The 12806-nt window shown below is 47.4% G+C and overlaps 1 protein-coding gene across 1 annotated transcript in view; it reads right to left on the bottom strand.

Moving 5' to 3' along the window:
• Positions 1–8998: 8998 nt before the first annotated feature.
• Positions 8999–12806, bottom strand: part of LOC126203069 (protein takeout-like) — a 45704-nt gene continuing 41896 nt past the window's right edge. The window contains exon 6 of the mRNA XM_049937308.1: positions 8999–9375. Coding sequence (XP_049793265.1) covers positions 9224–9375 — 152 coding nt within the window. The 3' untranslated portion in view covers positions 8999–9223. The remainder of the gene's footprint in view (positions 9376–12806) is intronic.

Here is a 12806-nt window from a genome sequence, read left to right as displayed (position 1 = left end):
GCAATTTTGGAACAATTTGTCGCCACACAGCAAGCGTTAGAGGATCGACCAGGTACTAAATGGTTTATGCAAGATGGAGCCCGACCACATCGGACCTAACAAGTGTTTCGCTTTCTTGAGGAATACTTCGGGAATCGAGTCATTGCTTTGGAATATCCCAAATTTACTGGTGCAGGCATGGATTGGCCTCCATATTCGCCGGATTTGACTCCCTGTGACTTTTTTCGTGGTGCACAGTGAAAGACATGGTCTACCCGAAGCATCCCGCCACGCTGGACGAGCTTGAATCGGCGATCTCTGTGGCATGTGAATCCATTTCGGTTGAGACACTATGAAATGTGATGGCGAATTTCATTCTTCGTTTGCGCCACTTCTGTAGTGCCAATGGTGAACATTTTGAAAACATTGTGATGTGATTGTTTGCAAAGATTGTTTTCATACGATTATTTCACTTATGTATGCTGATATGAGCTGTACAGCGTACAGCGCCATCTGTTAGCAGCTTTTCTATTATTTCAAACTGCTGTATAAACTTCTTACAGCTTTCACAATAAACATACCGTTTACTGCATTCCTCTATCGGTCTTTGTCTTCGAGATATTTAATTTTGAAATCAGGGAACCCTTTTCTGAACACCCTGTAGTATCTCCGTTCTTCTTCATTATGTACGAACATGGCGGGTAGTGATTGTAAATGGATGTCGAGTCGTTTTTGAGGCTACAGAAAGCGCATGTAGTATTTGCGGTGTTTGCTCAGATTGTACCTTCATAATATCTGAAATGTTGCAGAATACAAATGTTTACAAGTTCAGATACTTTACTTCATACACTACTGTGGTGTCACAGCCAGACACCACACGTGCTAGGTGGTAGCTTAAATCGGCCGCGGTCCTGTAGTACATGTCGGACCCGCGTGTCGCCACTGTGTGATCGCAAACCTAGCGCCACCACAAGGCAGGTCTCGAGAGACTGACTCGAACTCAGCCCAGTTGTACGGACGACAGAGCTAGCGACTAGACGTACAAAGCCTTTCTCTCTCATTAGCCGAGAGACAGAATAGCCTTCAGCTAAGTTAATGGCTACGAACTAGCAAGGCGCCATTAGCCGTACAGTGATTGTAATTAAAGTCTCCTTTGTGCGATGTACCACAATGAGTGATTAAAGATAAGTATTATACCAGCTACGTACTTTTCTTCATAGCATTAATTACGTATCCTGTTCCAGTACTTCACGCCCGTCTGCGTTAGTCTAGCGTGCCTTTTAAGCCACCTCTATCTACAAGGTGTTGGCCCAGCTGCCGACACATCACATGGCGACGAGGGAAAAGTGTTCTTTCTGATTGCTTACATTTACTTGTGTCATGGCTTCGCCACAATCTCCAGATGTACTGTCCGAATTTTATCGCTTGCAGAATCAGCAGACGCAGGCGTTATTGGATGCTCTTGGACAGCTCGTCCAGGGTCAACGTGCGCTGCACACCGATGCGGCCGCCGCCGCTTCATCGCTACCGCAGCTACAACATGCTGTTGCACCTCAATTCAGACCCTTTGATGCAACCCACGAGTCCTGGCAAGAGTGGTCCCGTCAATTCGCCTTCCACCTCGCCGCCTACAGAATTCAAGGTAATGAGCGGCAGCCGTTTTTGCTTTCTTGTGTCGGTGTGTCCACCTACCGTGTGATAGTGAAGTTGTTTCCCCGGCGCGACGTAGCAACTCTGTCCTACGAAGAACTTTTGTCTGCTTTAGATGCCTATTTCAAGGAAACAGTAAATGTAGTTGCAAAAAGGTATACGTTCTTTCGTACAAAACGTACGGCCGTTCAGACTAATAGGGAGTGGGTTGCGACATTGCAAGGACTTACTAGGGAGTGTGCGTTTGAATGTGAATGTGGACTTCCTTATTCAGATACTATGATGCGTGATGCAATAGCACAGAACGTTTCTGATGTTCGCATACGGGAACAGATTTTGAAACTAGTTAATCCCTCCCTCAACAAGTGATAGACATATTGGATAGGCAAGACACACTTGACTTGACTTTGCTCAGGACTCATTTGCAACTTCGCCGGCAGTGTGTCACATTAACCGGCCCGCCGGGCCCGCTGCACGGGACGCTCAGCGGCCCTCGCGCCCGTCAGCGCAGCGGCAGCCTAGCTCGCAAACACGTGCGCCGCGCCAGCAAGCTAATGCAGTGAAATCATGCCCACGGTGTGCAACTCGACATTCGCGTGACAATTGCCCGTCACGCCAAGCTATTTGCTTTTACTGTCATAAGAAAGGACATGTCCAAAGTGTTTGCCAGAAAAAGCTCAGATCAGACACTCACACCAATTCCAGGCCCTTTGCTTCGCGCCGGAATCGAACCAAGGTAACTCAGGCTCGTGAACCGTCGCCCATGGATATTCATGTAGTTCATTCCACCCCGTCCGGTGACAGTGTTCCTTCCACAAAAAGTGTGCGTCGCCGTCGACGGAAGTCCCGTCACGTCGCACGTGATTCTGTCCCAGTGTCTGTTCCAGTTGCACAAACCAGTCGCTTTTGTCGTCAGCAGGACAATAAACTGTTTGTAGACTTAGACTTTGCAGGCAAAGTGATCCCATTCCAGCTCGATACCGGAGCTGCAGTTTCATTGCTCAATCATGACACGTACAACCAACTGGGCAAACCTCCGTTGCGTGCCGCAAATGTTCAGCTCAATAGTTACTCAGGCCAGAAAATACCAGTGTTAGGACAGTGCAGCCTTCTTGCAACATGCAAGGGACAAACAAAACTTGTGTCGTTTTACGTTCTTCGTTCTTCTACTGCAGTGAACTTGTTTGGTTTAGATTTATTTCAGTTGTTTAATTTGTCTATAGTAAATCAGGTCCTCTCAGTGATTCAGACTGTGCCTTCCGCCAGTGTTTCTAGTCTATGTGAAGAATTTGCGGACATTTTTGCACCGGGCCTTGGTTGCGCAAAGAACTATGAAGCACATTTGGAACTGAAAGCTAACGTGCAACCGAAGTTTTTCAGAGCGCGCACTGTTCCCCACGCATTGCGTGATGAGGTCGCAAGAACATTACAAGATTTAGAATCTCAAGGTGTAATTGAACGTGTGCAGGCTTCTCTCTGGGCCTCACCCTTAGTAATTTTGCCAAAACCTTCCGGAAAATTGAGACTTTGTGTGGACTTCAAGGCAACTGTGAATCCACAACTAGTAACTGCTACTTTTCCTTTGCCCCGCCCGGAAGATCTTTTTGACAAACTGTGCCCGGGAAAATATTTTTCAAAGTTGTACCTAGCAGATGCGTACTTGCAAATACCTGTGGACGAAGAATCCCAGCGCGTCTTGGTGGTAAACACGCATTTTGGCTTGTATCGCTTCAAAAGACTGCCTTTCGGGTGTGCATCCGCCCCTGCATTGTTTCAGCAATATTTACAAAGTATTTGTGCGTCGGTCCCTACTGCTGCGAACTATCTGGACGATATTGTGATCTCTGGAAAGACAGAAGCCGAACATTTGCAAAATCTCCGAACATTATTTCAGGTCTTGCGACAAAATGGTCTTCGTTTGAGGAAGGACAAATGTGTGTTTTTTGCTCGGGATTTACCCTACCTGGGCCATGTCCTCAATGCCCAAGGAATACATCCGAGTCCAGAGCACCTCCGTGCCATACAGGATTTGCCGTCACCGCAGAACTTGAAACAGCTGCAAAGTGTGTTGGGGAAACTTAATTACTACCATAAATATGTTCCCCATGCCTCTTCCATTTCAGCTCCGCTTCATCGCTTCCGCCGTATAGGTGTTCCGTTCGTCTGGACGACGGAATGCGAACGCGCCTTTTGCCAGTTGAAATCGGCGTTGCTTTCACATACTTGCCTTACCCCATTCGATCCCCGCAAACCCCTTTTGTTGATGGGTGATGCATCGGATTTCGGGATCGGTGCTGTGCTTGCGCACAAAGATGGATCGCATGATCGCCCTATTGCCTTTGCGTCAAAATTGCTCTCATCTGCGCAACGAAATTATTCACAGATAGAGAAAGAGGCTTTAGCTCTCGTGTTTGGTGTTACTAAGTTTCACGATTTCTTGTATGGTCGTCACTTACCATCATCACGGACCACAAATCTTTGACATCGCTTTTTCATCCGAACAAGCCGGTACCTCCGCGTACGGCGCAGAAATTCATTCGCTGGTCTCTTTTTCTCTCGCAGTACCGCTACGATATCTTGTATCGGTCCACTGCTAAGCACGGAAACGCTGATGCGTTGTCCCGTTTGCCTGTTGCTGAGGATAAAGCATTCGATTCTTCCGAACTTGCTTGCATGTTCATTGATGCGGAAACCGATGACGTGGTCGCATCGTTTCCGATTGATTTTCGTCGTGTCGCTACAGCCACGGCTGCTGACCCTGTCCTTGCTCCCGTTTTGCGTTTTGTTGCTACGCAATGGCCCTTGTCCAAGTCACGGATCGAGGATCCGCTGGTTCGCCGATTTTTTGCTCACAAGGAGAGACTTTTTGTACGACGTGGTGTTTTGTTGTTGCGTTCTGATAATGATCAGTCCCGAGTCGTGGTCCCACGTTCGTTACAGTCCTCTGTCTTACGGCTTCTTCACCACGGACATTGGGGTATAGTGCGTACGAAACAACTTGCTCGTCAGCACTGTACTTGGTTCGGAATCGATGCTGCGATTACGAATATCTGCTCCTCTTGCATGGCGTGTGCCGAACAACAATCTGCACCGCCGCGGAAATTCTTTGCATGGCCGAAAGCCGCTTCCCCTTGGCAACGCTTGCACATCGATTTTGCTGGTCCATTCTGGAATGCTCGTTGGTTGGTTGTGGTCGATGCTTTCAGTAATTTTCCTTTTGTTGTCCGGATGTTTTCCACGACGTCTTCTGCCACAATCCAAGCCTTGTCTGCTATCTTTTGCATAGGTCTTCCGCAGACTATTGTTTCCGACAATGGCCCACAGTTCATGTCCGCAGAATTTCAGTCCTTCTGCAAGGCCAATGGTATTCAACATCTGACGTCCGCGCCGTTTTCGCCTCAGTCAAACGGTGCCGCGGAACGATTGGTCTGGACTTTCAAGTCACAGATGTTGAAATTGAAAGAGTCGCATTCTCGGGAGGACGCATTATTGCTCTTTTTGTCCTCGTATCGCTCTCAGCCCCGCGATGGTCGCTCGCCGGCTGAGTTGCTCCATGGTCGTTCTCATCGAACCTTGATGTCTTTGCTGCATCCGCCGCATCAGGTTCCTGTGCAGCGGCAGACTCCTGCTTTTGCTCCTGGCGACGTTGTCTTCTATCGCACCTATCGCGGTTCACGGCGTTGGCTCGCAGGGCGCATTCTTCGCTGCCTCGGCCGCGCGATGTATTTGGTTTTGGGGGCCTCTGGTGAGGTGCGTCGGCATCTCAATCAGCTGCGCCTCTGTCGTCGCCCGGGTTCTGCCGCTCCCCGTCTGCTTTCAGCGACGGAGCCGTCAGGTCAGCACCCTGGGGACCCATCTACTGGCTCGCCTCATCCCCAGGTGTTCCCGACGCTGCCTTCTGTTTTGCCTCATGGCGTCGCGCCGCCGCCGCAGCCGCCTCCGGCGCCGCCCGCAGTGGACGCTTCGCTGCAGCCGCCACGCGCCTCCCTGGGTCGCGCGCCGCCGATCGCTTCCCGTGACCAGCTGTCCTCCGCCATGGAACTCTTGCCCGCTCCGGACCAGATGTCGTCATCGCGCGTCGGATTCTCCGACCACATGGAGGTCGACCCTTCGGCCCCTCCTGTCTCTTAACGGGCGCATACACCGCATGTTGACGTGCACCCTGGACTAGGTTTTCAGGCGTTTCCTAGCTCCCCTCGGACCGAATGGCCGGGTGCGGGTGGCACAGCCTCGCCTGTTGTTAGGCTCCCCACCTCATCGCATACGTCAACATGGGGTCCTCCCCACGGCGGGCGGAAGCCTTATCTCACGACCGTTCGCCGATTTGCGGGGGAGGAATGTGGTGTCACAGCCAGACACCACACGTGCTAGGTGGTAGCTTAAATCGGCCGCGGTCCTGTAGTACATGTCGGACCCGCGTGTCGCCACTGTGTGATCGCAAACCTAGCGCCACCACAAGGCAGGTCTCGAGAGACTGACTCGAACTCAGCCCAGTTGTACTGACGACAGAGCTAGCGACTAGACGTACGAAGCCTTTCTCTCTCATTAGCCGAGAGACAGAATAGCCTTCAGCTAAGTTAATGGCTACGAACTAGCAAGGCGCCATTAGCCTTACAGTGATTGTAATTAAAGTCTCCTTTGTGCGCTGTACCACAATGAGTGATTAAAGATAAGTATTATACCAGCTACGTACTTTTCTTCATAGCATTAATTACGTATCCTGTTCCAGTACTTCACGCCCGTCTGCGTTAGTCTAGCGTGCCTTTTAAGCCACCTCTATCTACAAGGTGTTGGCCCAGCTGCCGACACATCAACTACACCGGGAATTACCCCATATTCACAATCCTTCCATCAGTTAAGCAGGACTCGCAGACATCATTAGGCCTTTAAAGAAGACAACGAAGCCGTCATCGAGATAACCAGCCAAGTAAAAGTTGATCTCATGTCTGGATGTGTCCTACGATGGACTCACTTATAAATAATAACTAACGTCTGGTTTGAAGACAAGACATTGGATATGTAGCACTGAAGCGGCACTTTCATCGAAGACAGAGTCATAGCGATTATTGGAAAAAAACAGGGCACGTCGTGTTGCCATTGTTGAGACATACAAATGATTGGAAAAAGATATTTTGTCCACAGGAGTCGTTCCTTAAGCGGTAAGGATGTTACGATTCTGTAAAGCAAACTCAATACTGCACGATAACATAGTATGAAACCGCACAGCTGTTACTGCTAGAACCATACTGCGCATGTGTGCACTAGCGAACAGACAACACCTTCTGTAACATCCCTTTATATTCTACTAATTATCCCTGCACAATTCGATGAGTGAATTACGTTTCCTACTTGACCATCTATATACTCGCAGAATCGATGCGCAAAGTAGTACAGTACTATTACTATTCCATGAGCGCATAATTACTCTTTGTAATATTCTCTCTGGTGTGTTGAGGGGACTTCTAGGATCTTCTCCGTGCCGAATAGCCGCATTGAATAATCGTAATTTTGCTATCGAGATTACTGGCAGAAAGAGATTGAAAATATATTGTATGCTTCTCAAGAAAATATATACTGAGCATTTACATCAAAGATGTGTAAGGAATTTCATTATATATGTATTCTCTAATTGGAAATTTGCACGGAGGTGTCGTTTCGTTGGTAATCAGAAGGGAACTTCCGATGAATTGGAAACGAACCTGCAGTTATTAGATCCAAGAGCTGCATTATTTCATCGGATAATTAAACTCTATCAAAGCAAACTTTCCGCTTGATCAGAGGTTTCCCGACTGACTACGCAACGCAAGAAAACCAAGACTTTTATTTAAACAGGATTGCAGATCGCTTCGAATCATCGAGACTGCGGACAAGGAGAGTGATCGTCCGATTCTGATAAAACAAGTTGTGGTGTCACCGCTAGACACCACACTTGCTAGGTGGTAGCTTAAATCGGCCGCGGTCCATTAGTACATGTCGGACCCGCGTGTCGCCACTGTGTGATCGTAGACCGAGCGCCACCACACGGCAGGTCTAGAGAGACGGACTAGCACTCGCCCCAGTTGTACGACGACGTTGCTAGCGACTACACTGACGAAGCCTTTCTCTCATTTGCCGAGAGACAGTTAGAATAGCCTTCAGCTAAGTTAATGGCTACGACCTAGCAAGGCGCCATTAACCATTTGTAACGTTGCATGTACCTCAAGATAGAGTCTCACTTGTATCACCCAGAATGCTGTATACCAAAGGACGATATAAAAGTTAAGTGTTCTAGTAGCTTGTTCTTTTCTTTATCACATTCATTACGAATTCTGTTCCAGACTTAACGCCAGACGGCGTGAGTTGACGCGTGCCCTTTCGGCTACTTCACTGTGGACTGGCTGCCTTAACAGTCCACTACACAAGTAAAGCTTAATTATAGCTTTCTTGAGCGACTGTGATGACTGTGATATGGCTGCTTATGAATGAGATCATTAATCAAATACTAATAACTAACTTTCCTCCTCACCAGCAGCCAGTATAAACACAATATTAATTAAAATTATACTTCCATGCTTAACTGCGCTTCACTGTCAGTCACTTTGGTTGTTTTATCCAGATTGAGTAAAACAAAATGATAATTAAATCAATGAACGGGGACAGTTGAAAATGTGTGGCCCAAACGGGACTCGAACCCGGGATCTCCTGTTTACATGGCAGACGCTCTATCCATATGAGCCACTGAGGGCACACAGGATAGTGCGACTGCAGGGACTTACCCTTGCACGTTCCCCGTGAGACCCATATTCCCAACTTAATGTCCACCCACTACATTCGTAGAGCCCCTGTCCATTACACTCATTTCTCGCGGCAGACAATCTTACCGAGTCCCTTAAGAGTTCGGGCAATACGTGTCCATCCGCACAGAAGAAGAACTTCAATGGCCGGTTCTTCGGTGCAGATGCACACATATTGCCCGAACTCTTACGGGACTCGGTAAGATTGTCAGGGCCGGCCGAAGTGGCCGCGCGGTTCTGGCGCTGCAGTCTGGAACCGCGAGACCACTACGGTCGCAGGTTCGAATCCTGCCTCGGGCATGGATGTGTGTGATGTCCTTAGGTTAGTTAGGTTTAACTAGTTCTAAGTTCTAGGGGACTAATGACCTCAGCAGTTGAGTCCCATAGTGCTCAGAGCCATTTGAACCATTTTTTAAGATTGTCAATGTCATGACATGTCCGAAAGAACAGATACCATCTTCATATATTAGTAGAACAAATCTTACGCAATAACTGTCACTAATGACCTCCGTTATGGAGGCTGGTTAAGGATAAGTCGATGAGGAAATGGGAGTGTCGTTGTCAAGAGATCACATAAGAAGAGTCACGCTCTCAACTGGTTGTACAACAAGTTTTATTATCATAAATAGTGGATGACAGGCTGAAGCGGCGCTGTTGTGTGGGCGTGGCGGCAGCGGCGGCGCTCTTAACGAAGACTCGCGGCCCGGAGCTGTCGGCCAGCCGACCCTCTCGGTTTGTACGCTGCCGGCCACGCCGTGCTGGTGGCGGTGGCTGATGGGGATGGGGGATGGGCGGTGGGAAGTAGGAGGTGGGAGGGAGGCCTACTCCAGCAGCAGGTCCTTGTACGGCACCCTCTGGTAGATTCTGTTCACGATCTCCTTGAAGGTAGCGCCGAAGGCCTCCTCCACAGCGGGCTGCAGCTCCTTCAGTATCTCCTGCCAGTTCTCGTTCAGGAACTTGTTCATGTTGTCCCCTGCCGGAGAGAGAGACAGACACGTTATTAATTACTGTAAGAATTATTCCATTCCTTTGTGACAGGGAGCGACAGCAACCAGTTTCGAATTATTTCAGAATAAAAACATTCTTGGCTGCGAAATTACTTAATATCAAGGACGAGCTTCACCAATTTGGGGTATCATCAGATTTTGTAAAAGTAGCTGGATATAAAACCTATACGTCATAAACATATGAAATGAAGGTGGACTTTGAAGATACCAGCTGACTTCACCACAGAAGTACAAAATAGGATCATACTTACCAAATAAGCGCGGTATGAGGCGCACGCAGCACAATGTCCCTTTGGAGTGCACACAACGAGTATTTGCGTCCACGCCGAAGGGACATTGTGCTGCCTGCTGCGCCGGCCGACGTGGCCGAGCGGTTCTAGGCGCTGCAGTCTAGAACCGCGCAACCGCTACGGTCGCAGGTTCGAATCCTGCCTCGGGCATGGATGTGTGTGATGTCCTTAGGTTAGTTAGGTTTAAGTAGTTCTCAGTTCTAGGGGACTGATGACATCAGAAGTAAAGTCCCATAGTGCTCAGAGCCATTTGAAACATTTTGCTGCGTGCTGCGTTCTGTGTTTAGCTCATTTCCCATTTATTTTGTAAGTGTGTTAGCTGGTATGTTTAAGGTATACCTTCTATTTTATACGTCATTACTATGGATGGCTTACATATCCAGTTACTGTTGCGTCCATTTCCCATTTTAAGTAGCTTTATGACGGATGTGTTTTATATTCAGCTACTTTTCCACATTCTGATGATGCTCCAAAAGCGTGAAAGGCGACTTTGAGATTAAACAATTTCTCAACCAAGAATGTTTTTATTCTGAAATTATTAATTACTTTTTATTTGCAGTTAGTTTCCCTATTGATTATGCTAAAGTCTCTTACTGTGTCGACTACAATAAATAATGGGAAGTACTCTAAAATGTACGACAACCAGATGGTCTCGTTTACCTCTAACGGAATTTATAGTCTGATCACGAAGCCTCAGCGAAGACCCTATGTGGAGCGATTAAATGGGCCAAAATTCAGAAAGGAGTACGCCAAGGCTGTAGTCACCCTTTTGTTCTCCGGTGTCTGCAAGAATCATTGCCGTATTGCAATAAGAGGTGCAAGATTCTTGGAACTATCTGTCGCAGGATGCCATTCGGCATCTTTATAATGGTTTACATGCGAGAATTTACTACTGCGTTGCAGCCATAGAGTGAAGGGGCAGGAAGTACACTGTTTATTAATGCGACTCTTTAGGCACTGATTTCTGTGACAGATGTGTTCCATTTGATCTGAATTTGCTATCATGTTTTTCTACAACGATGAAGAAATGAAATGAGCGTATGGCCTTGTTGGCCAGGAGGCCCCATCCGGGGAAGTTCGGCTGCCAAGCGCAAGTCTTATTTCAGTTGACGTCACACTGGGAGACTTGCATGCAGGTGATGAGGATGAAATGACGACGAAGACAACACAACACCCAGTCCACAAGTGGAGAAAAATCTCCAACCCGGCCGGGAATCGAACCCGGGCCCGCTTGCACGGGAGGCAAGCACGTTACCACCGAGCTAAGCTGGCGGACTACAGTGATGAACTACGTGTCATCTCACCTGTCAATAAAATTATCTTGCCTTTAAGATTTTGCAATTTTTTTCCGGCAGCGTAATTAATCTTAGATATGCAGGTGATACCGTCTTGTTGGCAGGAAGTGAAGAAGAGTTAAAATCGTCTCACGGAAGATGAAAGAATACAATTCAAACGCTGGACTAATGTTGAATGTCAATAAAAAAATATTGCATCGTTCTATACCTATCACTTCATGGCACGAAGGATGAGGAATGGATGAAGTTTTTTCGACTTCCAGATTTCCATTGATGGTGGCTGCTGCCACAAAATCAAGAGAGGCTTAATGCTTGGTAGAAAGACGCTGTCCAACGTTGACAATGTTTTAAGCAGTAATGACATATCTTTAACAAAAGACATCCTTATAGTAAGGAAATGGTCTTTCCAGTTGTGATGTACGGATGTGCCACCTACACCATAAGAAAGACTGGACATCGTCGAATGGACTCTTTGAATGCGGTGCTGGAGGAAACTCCTTAGACTACCATGCACCGCAAAGACAGCGAATAGGTCAGTACTATAGCAAATAAAACATCTACTTTGGCCACATCATGAAAAGAAATGATTCACTGGAGAAGACCTCACTGCTAGGGAAGACTGAAGGCACAAGGAGAAAACAGAGGCAAAGGATAACGCAGATTCATGTCAGCACAGAAGTGGTGGCTCCCAACCCGCGAAGCCTTCGGATGATAGTTTAGGACAGAAGGAATTCGCGTGCTTTAGCTACAGAGAGTGGGAATCGGCTAAAAGATTAGAGAGAGCGCTCCTCGCAGAACAGTGAAATACGTTTATGATAGTGAACGAAAAATTAACAGACTACTAAGTGGATTTTACTGGTAACGGCAGTAACTGAGGGTAGATTTATTTCATTTGGCACCGTAGTAACAACGTTGTAGCGTATAAATAATTTATATGTGAGTGCAAAATGACTAAGCAGGAAAGGTTAGAGGAGAGCTGTAAAGCTGTTAAAGCATGCATGACTAAGGGAAAGATGAAAATTCATGAGGGCTCTGAAGAAAAGAGTTGCAGCAATCTGAATACTGTATTAAGAGTCCAAGTGGCAAACTCATTGCTAAGAAGAGAATTGAAAAACTCGTAGGATCCGCCACCTCTGGAAATATCGGTTTCGGTTCTGGAGAAGTGGGGCGGAGCCCCGAATCCTCCCGAAACCAGGTAGGTAAGCAGGTAACAGGACCGAATCCTCCCAAACTGACACATTGCATGTTGTATTACCATCCCATGTTTTAAACAAAAGATATTGATTCACTCGTGCACGCTTAGCGCGTGACCTTGAGCGGGACTTAGTCACTGGCGCTGTGCCGCCTCGATTTTATCTTAATAAGATAAAAGATAAAACTTTTAAACATACAATACACGGGAAACATTTTTACATCTTCTGCTGTAACTTCATGTGCTTTCCTTTGCCTGCTTGGAGTATTCATAATGTTTAGGACTGCTACCTGCTTCAAACGGGAGGATCCGGTCCCATCGTTTTTCAGTCCCTTGCGGGCTTGGGAGGATCCGGTACCATTTTTTCTGACCGCGGGAGTATTCGGGGCTGCGCCGGATAAGTGTAATATGCACACGCGCGTCAATATTGACATTACAAGGAATGGGAGATCGAACGTCTGCACAAGGATATAAACAAATCCATCCATTCTTAGCAAAAGCCAATTGGCATGCTGAGAAGTGGGTTCTGAAGTGCAACTCTACTGACGTAGGTAATGATAGGGAGTTTGTGAGGATCACTGACACGTTGAAATTCAACTACCGTTGCCACCGGCAACACC

Source organism: Schistocerca nitens, chromosome 9 (genome assembly GCF_023898315.1).
Source record: "Schistocerca nitens isolate TAMUIC-IGC-003100 chromosome 9, iqSchNite1.1, whole genome shotgun sequence".
Classification (NCBI taxonomy): Eukaryota; Metazoa; Arthropoda; class Insecta; order Orthoptera; family Acrididae; genus Schistocerca; species Schistocerca nitens.
Note: the sequence above shows the minus strand (reverse complement) of the source record. Positions and strands in the feature narration are given on the sequence as shown.